At 39.7% G+C, this 18,764-nt stretch overlaps 1 protein-coding gene across 1 annotated transcript in view; it reads right to left on the minus strand.

Annotated features, from left to right (window-relative positions):
• Positions 1-18,764, minus strand: part of VWA3B (von Willebrand factor A domain containing 3B) — an 81,386-nt gene that overhangs the window by 9,840 nt on the left and 52,782 nt on the right. The window contains exons 22-25 of the mRNA XM_060769797.2: positions 14,426-14,476; positions 12,690-12,909; positions 5,235-5,325; positions 2,255-2,379 (exon numbers count right to left, since the gene is read on the minus strand). Coding sequence (XP_060625780.2) covers positions 2,255-2,379; positions 5,235-5,325; positions 12,690-12,909; positions 14,426-14,476 — 487 coding nt within the window. The remainder of the gene's footprint in view (positions 1-2,254; positions 2,380-5,234; positions 5,326-12,689; positions 12,910-14,425; positions 14,477-18,764) is intronic.

The following is an 18,764-nucleotide window of genomic DNA, read 5'->3' on the forward strand; positions in this document are numbered from 1 at the left end:
TTAACTACTCCTTCACAGTTTTCAAATTAAATAATACTTGTTATGCAATCATGTGACCCTCTTGCACAATAAGGCTTTGAAAACAGAAGTAGAGTGCATTGCCTATTGTGTCATTATAACACGGAAAATGTGTGTTTATGTGGCCTGATGGCAGCCAATATTTATGACAAGCAAGAGGACAGAATTGACCAGCCAAACGCAGTGTCCGAGTGAGACCTCGAGTCCAGTCTATAGTGAGACAGAAATGTTAGAGGGTTGGCCCAGATTGCTGCCCTGCAATTGGAGTTCAGTGGGGTTCCATGGAGAAAGGCTGTGGAGATTGCCAGACCCCTCATTGCTGGACCGTGGAGGGGTCAGTGAGTGAGTTCATAACAGATTTCAATTGTCGAGGCAATCCAATGTAAAAGCTGTTGACAGCTGACGGGAGACCCACCTTGTACATGGCATAAGACAGAAACAGTCATGGGGATTTTCTCCCCAACTGAGTCCTGTCCTTGTGGTGGTTAGTGATGAGGAATGAAGCCACAGAAGACCATGAAGAAGAAACTGCATTATAGTTATATAATACAGTTTAACTGCATTGAACTGCATTATATGGCTATATAATGAATTTTCAAACTCCATTTTATAGCAATGTAGATGGGGCTTGAGATAGGTTGCTACCTGAGTTATATACATGGTAATATCACTCCCCCTTTCTCCTAGTTTAGTGCTTTAGTGCTAAACTGGAAACAGGTCAGAACACGCAATGAGGTCTAAGAGGAAGATCATAGGTTGAAAGAAGAAGTTGAGGGGAGGGAAATAACATGCAAATATGGTTGGACTTCAGGGCTCTTCTGCTTTTCATTCAACCACAGCTATTTAGAACCAAATGAGGAAACATCTGAAAGAGGAGGCTAGAGTCCATGTGGCGTCAGAGGCCTACTAAATCAACCCAAACATGTCTGAATACCTTTCTAAGGTCCTACGACATGGCAATAGCGGTGGCACAGAAACTATTTCTTGCTGCCAATATTGCATCCGCAAAGAATCATCCAGCTGAGCTATTCCGAGTCATCAGAGGGCTATAAAATCCGCCTAAGAGCGAGATCCCTGACGACTCGGTGGCTCGCTGTGAAGCATTTGCTCATTTCTTTGCGGATAAAGTTGCGTTGATCCGGTCTGACTTTGACGCCATGTTAACAGCGGTGTCTGAGGAAGTAACATGAACACCTGCTTGTCTGGTTTTATTGGATTCATTTCAATTGGTTCAGCTTGAGGATGTGGACAGGATCCTTGGAGAAGTGAGACCTACCACATGCATCCTAGACCCCTGCCCATCCTGGCTGATAAAAGAAGCCAGAGGGGGATTGACGGAGTGGGTAAAGGTGGTGGTTAATGCCTCCTTAAAGGAAGGAAAGATGTGGTGATGCAGCATGTGAGCAGTGACAGTAACTGTATCCCTACATGATAGGGTTCCAGTGAAATGCCTGTCTCATATTAGCCATTAAAAGGAAACTAGTACCAACAGTAGGGCAACTAGGACCAAGGAAAGAAATATCTGATTAGGAATTTTATTGTATATACCTTTACACCAACTCTAGAAAAAAAATTATCTTGCTATGGTCCCCTTGCACATACACAGATCATTAAAATGGTATGTATTGAAATACAAAGCACATTTCATTACTGGGGATATAATTCTACACTAATTTGCTTCTCAAAAGAAGCAATTACTAGTTTTAGTAATTTTTTTCTCACAGTGAGAAAGTCTTTTCAAATATTCTTTCCATCCCCATCCATTACTTATTTCTAAGGAACAGCCATATTAGTTTCAGCATAAAAAGAAGGAAAGAAAGAAGGAATAAAGGAGACTTGTAGTACCTTTACAACTGATTTTGGTTATCTAAGAGCTGGCTGTGTCCATCTATTTTAGCATAAAAAGAAATAAAGGAATTTGGCATTACCTTTGAGACTGACTGGATAGAAGAAATTTCTAACATATTTTTTTGTGCTAGAAATTTCTATTCCCCAGTTAATTTCAAATGTGCCAGTGGGTTCCATATAGTCTGATTTTTTTTATCAAACACTTTTATGGGATTGCAATCAATTTCCTCAGATGATAAAGTACAATATTCAGGCTGTAGAAATCAAAGTAAAATGGGATACAGAAAAGACCATTATTAAACATGAACATCAACCATGATAGAGCTGGCTTGGCATTACAAAAGCATTACTTACATTTAATGTCTTAAGAAACAGTAAATGTCCTTACCTGTAAGGAAGGACAAGGCATGGCACCACCCACAGCAATAATGAATTTCAGTGGAACAATCTCAGTGTGTCCATGAGCAAAGTCAACAAGTGCATAGAAAGGAGTGATACTTCTTATTGCTGTCCCTAGAACAAAGACAGGCAGGGAAAAGGTGCCATATATTAAATGCTATGTTTTACAGTTTATGAAGAAAACCCAAATATCCCTCAATTTAAATCAGATGTAATATATTTATTTGTTTTAATGTATGCCTTCTAGTCATTTCTGACTTAAAGGGATTATAATGCAAACCTATCAAATAGTTTTCTTGTCAATATTTGTTCAGATGGATTTTGCCTTTCTCGGAGGCTGGCTGGCACCAAATGCAATCCAGTGGGTTTCCATGACCAAATGAAGGGGGGGGGTCCAGTCTCATACCCCTTCTACACAGCTGTATAAAATCCACATTATCTGCTTTGAACTGGATTATATGGTAGTGTAGACTAAGGTCCCTTCTACACTACCCTATATCCCAGGATCTGATCCCAGATTATCTGAGGATATATGGGGAAAATAGAAGAGGGCTATGATAACCCAGTTCAAATCAGATAGTGTGGATTTTCTGATGTGATAACCTGGATTATCTGACAGTACAAAAGGAACCCTAAGAACTAGCCCAACACTCAAACCTGTAGACCACACTGCCATTAAAAATACTTATCTTTGTCACATGCTTTCCAGTCAGTATTTATATCCAGCAGTACATTATATGGTCTTTCAGTTTCCAGAAATATTTTAAAATACAAAAATGTAACAAATAATTTAAATAGATTAAAACCATATTAAACCATTTGAAAAGTTAGATGAAGATAGTTAAAATCAATCCAAATTATCTTCAAACCATAACACATGCAGAGGCCCCAAACCCATTTTTAAAGCCATGTTTTTTCTTGGGACCTTATCAGACGCAGTTGTCTCTGAGTCTTCTCTCCATTTTCAGGTACTGGCAAAATAGAGTCCCACGGGGAGGGGGGGGGGGCATCCCGCTATGCACAGCCACTTCTGATGGCTATCACATGGGAATCCATGCTGCCAGCACCTGAAAACAGAGAGCAGACAGAAAACAGAGGAGTCGGGTGCTACTTGACTCGTACTTGCAGAAAACGGGGAGAAAGTGGGAAAAGCACAAGAAATGATGGGAAATAAGTGTGATGGCCAGCCTTCACAGAAGTCAGGGAGATGGTAGGGAACGAAGGAGGATAGTTCCCTCCACTTTCCCCCTGCCCATCTGATGAGGTCCTAAGTAACAAAATGTCACCAGCATTGGTACTAATCAGGTTTCCAAAGTCAGTGTGTTCTACAACTGAGGTGGCACAACAGCGAAGACTTCCTTCATGTTCTCACACAAACCAATTATATATTTCTGTCCATCCTTTTATCATAAGAGCTCAGGGCAGATAGAACAGTTAAAATGACATAAACCAATTTAATAAATCCAAATTGAAAGCAATGAATATAACACATTAAACTAGTTAAGTAGTAATAATAATTTAAAAGGCATAAAAGAGTTTTTAAAACCATGTGCATGCCTAAACATCCATGAAGTCTCAAATGCTTTAATAAATAAGAGCAATACCTCAACTGGGTTTCCTGCTGTGTGACACAAAGGATGGACTCTCCTGAAAATTTCTTTCAAGTGCCAAAGACCACACCTAGTAGTCAGGCTGGAAACAGAGGGGCAGCCTGTGCAGCTCTTTAAAACTGCTATTATATAATCATTCTATATAATGTCCTGGTCAACAGCCTAGCTCTTACGTTTGCTGTGAGCTGGCCACAGAGACACATGTTGTAGTTACATCCCATTCGCTTTACTGTAACATGTTCTATGTCTTTGAAGAATGTTAAAAAACCAAGCTGGCACAAAGAGCTAAAGGTAGACTAAGGTAAAGGTTTTCCCCTGACATTAAGTCCAGTTGTGTCCAACTCTGTGGGTTGGTGCTCATTTCCCTTTCTAAGCCGAAGAGCCGGCATTGTCCGTAGACACCTCCAAGGTCATGTGGCCAGCATAAGTACATGGAGCACTGTTACCTTCCCACTGGAGCAGTACCTATTAATCTACTCACATTTGCATGTTTTCGAACTGCTAGATTGGTAGAATCTGGGCCTAACAGCAGTAGCTCATGCCACTCCTCAGATTTGAACCTGCAACCTTTCGGTAAGCAAGTTCAGACTACTGACTAGTTATAGGAAGCAAAACATTTCCTTATTACAACAGTTCTGCAGACTGTTTCCGGGAATAATTCAAAGTGCTGGTTATGATGTACAAATCCCGTACACTTTGAGTTCTGGTTTTCTGAAGAACCATATCTCCAACATGAGTTCTGCTCCTATCTTGAAGTACTATGGGGAGGTCTTTTGAAGGTTTGAGTTTTGATGAGTCAATTAAAATCTCTCTAGGCATCTCTAGGTCCTCCAGTGCAATTCTACAGTCAGCTTCCAGTTGAAGTTGATCATAGAGTCATGATTCTGGATGCAGAAATTGCTAGAGAGCTATTCTCTCATTTTTTAAAAAACAGCAATTGTTTTATGCACCTTTTTTTTACTTTTACTGAGTTATGTGACCCCATGAAAATCAAAAACCCCAATGATTGTACATTGTGCTGACAGTACCTAAAAGGGTGCAAGATTGAATTGTTTACCAAGGGGGGTGGGAGGGAAGTTCTTTAAAAATGTGCGAACAGTACTAAGGAAAAAGGAAATGTGACTGGTAATTCCAACGGTAAAAAAGAGGATCTCTGCATTCTGCACACTTTTCAAGTCTCACACAAGGGGCAACTTCAGTACACATATAAAGGCTCTAGAGTACTTATTCATTTTTATACTTGGAGATACAGTGCTGGCACAATCCAGATCTTCTGACCGGGTATTTTGAAGCATTGATGTACTTCAGATGGAATTTCAGACAAAATTAATTCTTGCCCGCCATGCAGGGAATATTTACCTGGATAGTAAAATCCAGTACTTTCTGATCTTGCAATTACTTTTCGGCCCTTGAGAACATCAATAATTTTTCCTTTCGGTTGCTTTTTTACCTGTAGATTTGATAGAAAGGTCTGAGTTATATACAGTACATAATTCTCCCCGACTCCACTACTACTGAAATGCATATCATAAATAGGTAAGGGCATCAGTCTTGTCATTATTTCTGACTAGAGCAGTGCTGCATAAGCTATTGAATTTATCCATGTGTTGCGTACCCTCCAGCATTCCAGGGATAAAAATTAGGGCCTGTGTAAGTAAATAGTATCAGAGTATGGTCAAGATGGCAAAAGTTATTAACGAAGAAAAAAAGGCAAACAGAAACAGGGTGCAGTGGTTTGCTTTTGCCTGAAATGGCTGGGAAGGCAAGACTCTATCCCATATTACTGCTGAGTTATTGAGTACAAACTATCCTTTCCAGTTTAAATTCAGTAATGGAAGTTAACCCTAGAACAAAGAAGGAAACTGAGGGCCCTTCCACACTGCCCTATATTCCAGAATATCAAGGCAGATTTTTTTTTTTTTTTGGCAGATAATCCCACACTATCTGACTGTGGACTCAGATAACCCAGTTCAAAGCAAATATTGTGGGATTTTCTGCCTTGATATTCTAGGATATAGGGCTGTGTGGAAGGGCCCTGTGGGAAGGAGAGAGAAACTGGGGCATGTTAACAGTGGTTTTTCTTTCTTACCCTCGATTTCCCCCTTTTTCAGAGGGTTAGCTGAAAACAGTGAGACATGAGAGAATGAATCAGAACTGTTCCTGCCACAGTGAGATGACTTCACTCACCCTTCAACAATTGGTTCAATGACTCTACCTTAGTTGGGATTAACCAACAGTGTTCTAGCCACTAGCAACAAAATACCCTGAGCCAATATGCACAAACCCAAACACTTTCAGCCTAGGGGGATACTAAAAAGAGCAATTTTCAATGTTCAACACTAATAACGAATTATTCTAAAGGGCTCTTCTCATGTCAGAGAGGGATTCTAGTTCTGTTATAGCATGCATCATTTCTATGCAGGAGACATAATCCTCTTCTCACTTACCTGGAAGCAAATTTTACTGAATATAATAGAACTTGCATCAAAATAGAGATGTATATCTTTGCACTCCAAAATACCCAGCATTTCTAATAACAAAACCTTAGTTAACAGGAAACAGAGACTTAAGGAAGACCTCAGTTGGCAACTCTAAGGAGAAAAGCTTGCAAGTCACTTTTTGGGGCTCTTGGGAGATTTGAAGTCCACAAAAGTCCATAAATTGAAGTCCATAAATATGTGAGAGGAAGCCACAGGGAGGAGGGAGCAAGCTTGTTTTCTGCTTCCTTGGAGACTAGGACGCGGAACAATGGCTTCAAACTACAAGAGAGGAGATTCCATCTGAACATTAGGAAGAACTTCCTGACTGTGAGAGCCGTTCAGCAGTGGAACTCTCTGCCCCGGAGTGTGGTGGAGGCTCCTTCTTTGGAAGCTTTTAAGCAGAGGCTGGATGGCCATTTGTCAGGGGTGATTTGAATGCAATATTACTGCTTCCTGGCAGGGGGTTGGACTGGATGGCCCATGAGGTCTCTTCCAACTCTTTGATTCTATGATTCTATGATTCTATGATAAAAGTAACCTTTTTCTTAGATCTGACAAAGAGAGACAATTTAAAAAAATAGACAATTTGGATGTTTGGCAGCTCTCTATGTTTGTATCGTCTGAAACACAGTCTCGTTTGTTTTGTAGAAATAAAAAGAATTGAAATATTGTTGTCAAAGGCTTTCATGGCTGGAATCACTGCGTTGTTGTAAGTTTTCCGGGCTATGTGGCCATGTTCCAAAAGCATTCTCTACTGATATTTCTATGGCAGGCATCCTTAGAGGATGTGAGGTCTATTGGAAACTAGGCAAGTGACGTTTATATCTCTGTGGAATGTCCAGGGTGGGAGAAATAACTCTTGTCTGTTTGAGGCAAGTGTGAATACAACCTACAAACTATCTACAGAACCACAAAGAAAATCCAACAAATACTATGTTCAGCAAAGGACCGCATACCATGCAGCTGTGTTTGAGGGATCCTCAAATGCAGTGCACAAACATGAATCAATGAACATGAAAGGCACAACAGACTACTTCAACCAGAGAAGTCAGCCATAGCAAAATACCTAATGAACCAACCTGGACACTACATATTATTTGAGAACCCAGAAATACTGGACCACTCTAACAACCACCATGTCAGACTACACAGAGAAGCCCTTGAAATCCACAAGCATGTGAACAATTTCAACTGAAAGAAGGAAACCATGAATATGAACAAAATCTGGCTACTAGTATTGAAAAAACTTTAAAATCAGGACAGTAAATAAAGAACAACACTCAGAAAACTGGGGAATTCCAGGCAGGAAACAATCAGGGCCAGCTAACAACTCCCAACAAAGGATTTCCCCAGGCACCAACCAGCCAGGCTTTGAGCCTACAAGGCCATTAAATGCTAATCAAGGTGGCCAATTGCCACATTCACACCTTCCTCAATCAGACATGAGTTCTTTCTCCCACTCCGGAGATTCCACAGATATATAAACCTCACTGGCCTAGTTTCCAACAGATCTCACGACCTCTGAGGATGCCTACCATAGATGTGGGTGAAATGTCAGGAGAGAATGCTTCTATAGCCTGGATGACTCACAGTAACCCAATTGAAATACTGTTCAGATGTGGAGTGAATGTCAAAGTTGCACTAGAGTAGAGAAAAGTATATGAGACTGGAGAGACAGTTATTAGCCACAATTGTCGTGAGCCATGGGAAAAAGGTATCTCAGTAGAGTTCCTATTTATAGGTAGGCATAGCTAGGATAATGTTATGTGCAGAAGAACAGAAAATCTGACTCTATTTTCAAGCTATTGTTCTGTAGCTGTAATGGCACAACAACTCATGCAGCCTTTTTGCCAGTGCTCCCCATTCATCACTGAAATAAATATGTGTGAAGTGCACTGGCCATTTGAAAATGTGCTATATAAATGCTAAGCATTATTTTTGCCTTTATGATTATGTTTTTGCAATTATGAGAATAATTCATTTTCTTGACAACAAAAATGAAGTGATATTAGACAATTTAACTGGTGTGAAATATGAGCTCTTCCTTTCACTGAATCTGGTTCGTTCCAAAATCAGCAATGGCCCTACACATTTCTTCCTACCGAAAAGAATAAATTGATACCTACTAGACATATATAGCCATGTTTACAAACACTAGCAGTAATTTTCATCTGTCAACAGATTTAGTAATACTATTCTTATTTGTTTTTAACAACCAGCATTAATTTACTATCCAGTTTAAACCAAAAATCCATTACTATGGACATCCCATAAGTCATACTGCTTCTTTGTAAGCAGCAATAAGGAATTGCTGGTTTTAAATCGAGCTTTTTAAAAGCATCAATTGCATAAAAATAGCAAAGAGGCTCTATGTATGCTCATTTAAAGGATGAAATTATGAGAACAAAAACCTCGCAACAATTTTGACACATTTGATTTCTTCATGGTGCTCAAGGCCATTTCAAATGCTGCCTGGCCTTTCTGCCACTTGCTCTTAAAGCTTTACAGTTGCAGATTAGCAATTACTGGAGTTGGTGCTCTGATTAGGCTGCTAAAGCAGGTTGTCTCAGGATAAGTGATTGCCCCGGTGTTAATCACATCATGGGCCACAGCATATGTTGGTATGTCAGTAGGGAGAGCTGCCAAGTGCAAGATTGTAAATACGAAATATTTCTGGTCCAGAATAGAGCATACATCAGTATAAACGGATATCAGAAGAGGCAGCCTTATTTGTTTCATATGTTCAGATAAGTATGTATTAGATTTTAAAAACGATTTTAGGTTCCAGACTTTGATAGACTTATTGGGGGCCCTTGGTAACCACTGTAGTTTAGTTCAGGGGCTCCTCATGGATACCACGATCCATGAATGCCAAGTCCTATTTTATACATTATCCTAGAGAAATGATGTCCTCATATAAAATGGCAAAACCAACGTTTAGTGATTTTGGGGGGAAATGGAAAGTGGGAGAATATACTTCTGGCCACAGGTGGTGGAATCCATGGATGCAGAAACTGTGGATACAGAGGGCTGGCATTATTCTCTGTCCAGTCAGAACTTTTCCTTAGTACTTAACAGCAAAAAATCAGGGAGACCAATCTTAAATTTACTTTAATTTCCTCTATATCAAATACTTGACAACTGTATCCCAATCTACACATTAAAGGACTCTAACTCCCATAAACTTATAATCAACTATCCTAACAACTGTGATATATTTGGACATTGACATGTGCTCACACCTGTTCTAGAAAATCCATTCTGGTGCCCTGCTTCTGGATAAGATCCTTACTGTCTAAACTAGGAATGGACAAAATATGGACTGTTTCTATAATACCTGTGAAAACCCCCTAGACCCATGCATGTCCCCACCTTCACCCCAAAAATGAAGATTTTCTGTTCTTGGAAGGTCTGGGAGCAACAATTTTATATTGAAACTTATAGGGCATTTCCTGCATCATGTTTGCCCCATCTTCCCCAATTCCCACAATTAAATCAGCCGTGGACAGCTTGTCACTTTCAATTTTGACTTGAATTTCTGGGATTAGTGCCACCCACAGTGGATCTTACAGCATGAAGAACTGGACCCAGTCCTCTAAGCCATGTCCACTCATTCTGCAGACATGTAAAGAATATGTAAATAGTAAGATTGGCAAAGCAAATCCTGCAAGCCCTGGTAGGAAATGACACATGCGCAAGAAAATAGGGGTACTGAAATTATGAAATAAACCAGAAAGATAATCACCTGAACTAAGGGGTTAAACCTACAAAGAGAAGTTATGAAGAAATATATAGATAATAATCATGCTTTTCTCAAAGTGCAATGCAATACTCAAAGAAACTGCATGAAATGAGGTGGAAAATATAGCATTCCTCCCAACCATTTAAAGCTTTTCTGTAGCAACCAGCCAAAAGCTTGCCTAAATAAAATGGTCTTTACCTGTAATTGAGAGAAGAAATAGAGCAGACATGGGCAAACTTGGGCCTTTCAGGTGTTTTGGACTTTGACTCCCACAGTTCTAACAGCCTACTGGCTGTTAGGAATTGTGGAAGTCAAAGTCCAAAACACCAGGAGGGCCCAAGTTTGCCCATACCTGAGATAGAGGGACCTTAACAGATTGGGGACAGCCACCAAGAAGGCCCTCCTCAAGTTTTTATCAGATGCGATGATGATAGTGATGAGATATAAAGAGTGCTTGACCACAAAAAATGACAAAATCCAGGCAGTTTCATGTGCTATCTTTTGGAGAGTCTGTACCCAGGGCTTCATAAGTCATAGTGCTTGACTTGTGGTGGTCATAGAATCATAGAATCATAGAAGAGACCTCATGGGCCATCCAGTCCAACCCCCTGCCAAGAAGCAGGATCAGGCTAGTATCTCAAAGGTGCATCAGTCTGATGCTACCCTTTACAAATTCTGTGCCATTTTTTAAAAAACCCGTGCCAACAATGTGTCCTTTCATAATTCCCAGATGCTGGTTTGGGATTATGTGAATTTTAGTCCAATATACTTAGAAGGAGAACAAGAATATGGAACTACCTTATATTCTTTCAACTTAAAGGGGAAAGCTTCGTTCCTAAAGCCTTTTAATTGCCTTTTAATTGTTTGGTTGTTTCTGTGCAACACATTTAAAAATATCACACTTCAGACACTTAGTTTTGAATAGATTTTGTTAAACGGTGGAACTTCTAGGCCAATAGGTACAAGATACATTTTTAAATCCCTCCTCATTTAAATGCAATCACTGTTCAACACATTAGCAAATATAAGAGATTTTTATTTTTGGCAGTCTGAAGAAATGTCCAGTTAGAAACCTCCTCAAACTTTGACATTTCTCTTTTATTTCATGTGTCTTAAGGCCTCTTCTTTTCCCTTAAAAGCAGCTTTATTAGCATTTTAATAACATTCTTCTCAATAATTTCTTTGTTTCTCTGACTGAATGGCAGGTTTAGCATAATCCTTCCAGGCAAACGTTTTCATTTATCAACTGTCCATTTCAATTACATCAGTCAATCACAGCAAGGGCTATCACTTCTTTTCCAAGTAAAAGGTGCCCAATTCCTTCAACTGCATGGTATTTTTCCAATATAGTGGATGATTTTGAATTCCATGCCGAGTAAGGTTCAAACCATGATGTTAAAGCTTGTTCTTTTTTACACACAGGTAAGCCCCTGGTTCTCAGTGGACTGCCCTATATACTCAGAGGACCTAGATAACTACCCTCATAAGTCTACAAATGTTAGCCAAAACTTAACCCAAAACCCTGGGTTGACCTATCCGTGGGCCAGTATGAGTACTGTGTTTTAACTCTTACCAAGAAAAGGGAACCACTCCTCTGAGTAGAGTAGCAAAAGGCAAGAGCGTAGTCCATTCCATGAGAACCTAAAAGAAGCCCCAACCCTCTTGGCTCTCTCTGCCACGGTGCCACTTCTGGCCTTTTTGAATGCCTGATTGGGAAACAACAGTGGAGCCAAGAGTGGCTGGCCCTTGAGGTGGGACTTCCCTTCTTTGTGAAATGTGGAGTGACCCTTGGTTTATCCATGGGTTATATTATCAAAATCCATAATTTTGCCTCCAAAATCTCCCTCAATGTATACATGAGTTTGACTTATACCTAATTATATATGGGAGTACGGCATACTGATTTGAGCATTGGGCTACAACTCTGGAGACTAGGATTCAAATCCCCACTCAGCCATGGAAACCCACTGGATGACCTTGAGCAAGCCACACTCTCTTAGCCTCAGAGGAAGGCAAAGGTAAGCACCCTCTGAACAAATCTTGCCATGAAAACCTGGCATCAACTTGAAGGAAAACAACAATAAGGCCATGCAGCTCCCTTTTTGAATGATTGGAACAAGATGCAGAAGGTTTTCCTACTTTGTGCCAAATGCATTCGCTTTTACCTGAGCCATCGTTTGGACGCCTCAGGTAAAAACATGAGAGCTTGCACATTTTGTGAACTGTCTAGATGCGTCCTTAGTGTATTCAAGTTTACATCTTTGAAAGGTGTAGATGTGTCAGAAAGTACAGCTTATCCAGACAATGCATTTGGACTACAACTCCCAGTCTGGCAATTCAATCTATCTGAGGATACAAAGTTTGGGAAGGCTGCTTAGGAAATTATCATCTCGCAAGTATTACATTTCAGAATTCATTTTTGAGAAGGATAATCAATAGTGTTATTCTAGTTGGATTTAGGTCAAGAACTGGTACAGATACAATACAGGTCACATTTACTTTGTACCTTAAGTGCTGGTGTGCTTGTGTAGTGAGTCACTTTGTGTAGTTCTTATTTTTAAAAAGTAAGAATTAAATATGAATGCCATCTACCTCTTTACGGGGACTGATCCGGAGTGGGCAGATTCTCTGGGGTTCCTCTCTCGAAGCTTCCTGAAGTTCAATGGCCTGCTGTAGGTATGTTAATCCTATCAGAATCTCTTCTTCCAACAGCATCACATCCTCATAGGAGATGGGCCAACCTGCATTTCCTAAGGCCTCTAGTAATGATTCCTTACGATCCACATATGATACTGGCTGGTCCTGTTCAAACCTAAAAACAAAGATAACACTTGAATACTGACTTTATTTAATGTGATTTGCATGCCTTTATCAAATATCACAACAGTTCACAGGGAATCTTTAATCCTGAAGCACAGAAATGCTAAGAGTTGTCTCAATTAGAAATTTTTGTAGCAGACAGACATGTTGCCTATTGGGTTAAGAATTAGTTCACTGTCTTTCCTTCTTGGCAGAGTAGCTCTGTATCTTTAAAAATATGGTTTGCCATGCCAATTGGAAAAACTCTGGCTGATATGTTGCTACCAAAAGCACTGAAATCCTGTGATGAAAATGTAATGGCCAGGTTTTCATCACAAAACAGCATCATAGCAACAAATTCATGGGATCAATTCATGTGTTGTAACCACAGTGGCTAAACCAGTGGTTCTCAGCCTGTGGGTCCCCAGATGTTTTGGCCTTCAACTCCCAGAAATCCTAATAGCTATTAAACTGGCTGGGATTTCTGGGAGTTGTAGGCCAAAACACAGATTGAGAACTACTGGGCTTTTTGTTGTTGTTGTTGTTGTGTCAGGAAAACTTGAGAAACTGCAAGTCGCTTCTGGTGTGAGAGAATTGGCCATCTGCAAGGACGTTGCCCAGGGGATGCCCGGATAATTTGATGTTTTTATCATCCTTGTGGGAGGCTTCTCTCATGTCCCCGCATGAGGAGCTGGAGTTGATAGAGGGAGCTCATCCGCCTCTCCCCGGATTTGAACCTGCGACCTGTCGGTCTTCAGTCCTGCCGGCACAGGGGTTTAACCCACTGCACCACTGGGCTAAACAGAAGTGTTTCTGATTATGTTGTGCTACTCTCTAAAAACAAGAATGAAGAAGTTGTCTCATTAAAAAAGGACATGTTTGGGATCAGGGTTTTGAAAAGGTTGCTTATTTTGGACTACATTTCCGAGAACCTCCCATCTAACATAGACAAGGACACAAAACAGTCTCAGAAAAGGTAAATATTCCATAGGTTCCTAATTTGCTACTGCGGCCATGGGAAGCAATATTCCCTTTTAGCCTAAAGTGTTATCTATTACAGCAAAATTCACCTCACCTTTTTATGATTCAACTTCCAGCTATGGAAGTGAAAGAAAAATTATTTTAGATCTAGAGAATAATTTGGTGGCACTGGCTAACAGTCAGTCATGAAAGTTTTCATGTCAGGGTTGGCGACTTATCTGTAACTGATTTTTCAAATGGCAACCTAAGCATTCATACACGCAGCTTCTGTTTGTGTACAGACTCATTGAAACTATTCTAGAGCCTGCAATGACCACACAAATCCAAAGGCCATGGCTCCCACATTTCCAATCAGAAGAGATAGAAACCCCTGTGTGGGAAGAGCCTCACATTACTCTGAGACACCACATAGATTGCTAAATTCATTGAAGATACACAAAAGTCTGCAATTAGAATGCTTAATACTGAAGGGATACTTCCCGAGAAGAGAAATACTAGGAGAAACAAATTAAAACCAAGAACTGATGAAAAAGAAAGGAATGTCTTACTTTTCTTTTTCTTCCTGTGGTAACACTCTCCAAACAATTTGGTCAAGGCGCCTGTTAATGAAAAGACAACAATGGCATGTGTGAGGTCAATGTGCTTAACAGCATTGGGGAAAATGTAGCTATTCTAAAACATAACTGTAACCATCTGTATCCCAAAATAACACTTTTTTGCTTCTATATATTTGGTAATTCTATAAATGTTATTCAGTAAACATGATCAAACAAGAACTCAAAGGAGCTGACACCGTAATTATCATGTTGTTACTTTCAAATATAATTTCCCATCATTCAAAGAGGCTAATTCCAAACTTTACAATTGTTGGTCTGTCCTCATCTGACAATAAAGTGAAATCGTATTTGAAAGTAACAAAATGATAATAAATGGACACCTTCTCCTTTGAATTCTTGTTAGTTTTAATTGATAAAATCTATATAAAGTAAATAAAACATATAACAAAAATATACTAGAAACTGTAAAAAAAAAAACAGGGGGAAGAGAAATATGAAAATTATCACACACCTACACACAGATATATAACAAAAACCATAATTGATAAAATATAAAAAGAAAAAATATGACTTCAAACTATCTAATCTGTTGTTGCACTTTAAGTTTTAAAACCTATTTCTCTCTACTTTATTTAAAAATTACACTTTACAAATTTAACTCATAATCTCCAGTTTGCTAGGAAAACTGAATTACTGTGTTACCAAATAATGCACATCTAAATAGTGTGTCACCAACAGAAAATATTTGGAAAGCTCTGTCTTAGACAATATCTCTAGTACCATGTACCAACAGTACATTATTTGATAAACATCATTTGATAAACATTGTAACAAAGAGGAAATTTCAAATCTTTCAACTGCATCCTTTCTTACTGATCTATTTGTATGTTAAAGGTAAAGGTTTTCCCCTGATATTAAGTTCAGTCGTGTCCGACTCTGGGGGTTGGTGCTCATCTTCATTTCCAAGCCAAAGAGTTGGCATCACCTATAGATACCTCCAAGGTCATGTGGCCAGCATGACTGCATGGAGTGCCATTACCTTCCCACTGGAGTGGTACCCTATTGATCTATTCACATTAGCATGTTTTTGAACTGCAAGGTTGGCAGAAGCTGGAGCTAACAGTGGGAGCTCATGCCGCTGCCTGGATTCGAGCCTGCGACCTTTCAATCAGAAAGTTCAGCACCTCAGCGGTTTAACCCACTGTGTACTTGAGGCACCAAACAACCAGGAACTGTTTCTAGGTTACACATGGCTTTTCCTATTACCCACCTGTATGACCTTAGCTCTGAGTATTTACATTCCTCTCTAGCACAAAATCTATGTAATCTATGTCCCAACAGCCAGTAGGTAAGTTTTTGCCATAAACTGTACACATGTTAACAGCCTACACCCAATGAGGGACCAACATGTAAAACCCTTGATTTTATCACGGAGAGTAAACTAGCATTTCTGCTAATACGCACCACCCCCTTTATTTTAAGTAGCTGTTGCAGCAAACAAAATAAATTTATCAACAAAGTCTTCACAGTCTATAGGATACAGCATTAAAAGGTACGGAGAATCACCACCTGCAGAACGGACGCTTCCCCGGTGGTCTTTTCCTCTAAACCAGCTCTGGTGAGGTGCCAAAGCCTGCAGGTGCAATAAGACTGAGCCCAATGGAATTTGGCAGAAGATCTGGACGAAATCCAACTTCCTTTGAACCACAAGTGTGTCCCTCTGGAAGCCTGGGGTTAGAGTTACTATAGAATGCCAAAAGTGTCAGGCATTCTAGAGCATAAACACTACAGTATAATTTGTGTCACACATGCGCAAAGCCCTTAATTTATTCACGAGCATAAAGTCCAAGAGTGCTGGACTATTTATTTCTGACAGGCAGATGTTGTCTGTTTAGCACCTGCTCATTTTTGTATGCTTGCAATTACTCTGCATCATAATTTTAGAGTTTCTCTTTTGGGTGGGTTGTCAGGGGATTGTTTGTTGCTCAGCAGAAACATTTTCCTTTTACTGGGCATGAAATTATCATCATCGCATTTTGCTTCATTTATATTTCATGCTAATAGCAATTAGATTATTAATCTAGAGAGCAGGTGTTTATGCCATGCAGTATGCGTGTGAGAGAGAGAAAGAGAGAGAGAGAGGACTTTGGCACGTGAACACAAATTGTGCCATTTAGCGGATGTCAAGAAAATTTTTAACCAATTTCAATTCAGAAACAACTTCTGCTACCCTCGCAAATTCAATTCCCAGAAATATAATGCTCTGTTTGTGGCATAATATGACAAGTCTGAACAGATGCGGCAGAGAGAGAGAAATAGAGTTGCTGCTTGGTCATTTTTAAACTCTTTCATACTGAAACTTGGCCTCTTGACATTCCACTTAGCAGGGCCTTGTAGAGTAAAACAGCAACTGTTCTCAATATGCAGGGCTATTTTGAGGCTGGAGGAATTGAAAATACAAAGTTATCCCACACACTAAAAAGACTTGGCTAAACTCAGTAATAAGTATAGCAGTTATATTTAGGTTATATTTATATTTATATAAATTATATTAAATTATAAATTATATTAAATTATATTTAGGTTAGGCACATGAGTTTTATGGCTGGGCGAAGACTTTGCCATTGAATGTTTACAAACATTATTTGGTTCACAAATGAGTTTTTAAAACTCAAAAAAGAAAATATATGACATAATACTAATGCGAATAAACTGCAAGTTTTGAGGGCTAGCTTTACCTCTTGTGTGGGTTATACAACACCTAACATGATGTTCATATACATAGTGGTCATCCAAGGTTACATGATAGGACCAGAATCTGAATTTGTATATGGTATGCAAGCAGAAACACTATCACAAGACCACGTTTGCTAACTGCTGCACACTGGGCTTGCTTGGTTTTAATCAGGGGTTAGGGAAGGATCACATCCTTTCTACTGCCCCACTCCAAAATAAATCCCTCACTTAGGCAGTTTTCTCCAAGACGCAACTGGAATAATCCGGCTCTGGGAATCAATAAGGAAGGAGATATTGCAATCAAGCACCAGCAAAGTATTTTCACCTCCCTAGAAACCAGAACCAATCTGGAAATGCAGACAAGGTCAGCTAGCATAGAAGGCATCATTTTAGAGATGAATCAGTATATTAAAGTCAATTTGCTACAGATCAGATTATCATTGTGATTGTGTGTGTATTTGTTTAAACACATCACTGCAAACTTTTCCTTTCATATATTTGTGATGGCTATCAGTAGTCCATGGTCCAAGCAGTGGCATGCCCCTCTCTCCACCCTACCCAGTATATGAGCCACCAGTAGTTATGATTTAATAACAATAATAATAATCATAATAATAATAATCATCATCATCATCATCACCCGCTCCTTTTGGATGATCACACTACCCACAACCTGGAGCATCCGACTACGTGTTTGGGGGTTGCAGGTTTCCGTATCTCTCCTCAGGGTCTAAATTGATAGATGAGATCCAATACTATCTGGAGGGGGAACTGACTTCATTCCTGCCTTAATCTGTTATTCTCAGCCATGAGTCAAAATAATTTAAAACAGTGTCCTCACAACAGCCACAATGTATCAATCAGCATGGTATCAACACTGGTGTCCTTCATTTTACCATAACATAATTTTTTCTGCATGACTCTGCACAGTAATGAAACATCTTCAATGTCTTTCATGAATGATGGCAGACTACTTTGCTTTGAAATATGTTAGACCTAGTTAGCCTTCCATATAAACAGATAGTATAACTAACACCATGCCTACCATTGACCATATAATCCTGTATGAAGCCAGCTTCAAACTGCAGCACCAACAAAACACAAACCACTAAAACAAGCTGCAGCATTAATCAAGCCCATAAAGCACATGAAGCAAACTAGCAGGAAAGTCCTAGTTAAGCACCTTAGTAAGTCCCAAATGTAAACGACACTGCATGGTGAAATCAGCTTGGCAGTATGCAAAGTGCTTTAACAACAGCCCCAGCCCCTGCCCCCGCCCCGTGCTGGAGTGCTTTGTAATAGTCAGAACATAGGGGAGGGGAAACTGTCAAAAAACACCTCAAGGGCATAGCTGGGCAGCAGGGGGCTAACTGATCCCCTCTGATGGGGTAATTGATCACCACTGCTAACTGTGATTTTCCCTTTTCCCCCACCTCATATGTCTCCAGAGCACTGGTGAGAATCTCTCCAGGAAATAACAAAAACATTATCACATAATGGTTTGAGGCCAGGTTTGTGGTTAATGTAATCACCCACCTGGCCTCAAGTTTGTTCCAGCCATGTCAGTCTAATAATCCACAAAGAGAAAGCAGTT

This window comes from Anolis sagrei, chromosome 3 (genome assembly GCF_037176765.1).
Source record: "Anolis sagrei isolate rAnoSag1 chromosome 3, rAnoSag1.mat, whole genome shotgun sequence".
NCBI lineage: Eukaryota > Metazoa > Chordata > Lepidosauria > Squamata > Dactyloidae > Anolis > Anolis sagrei.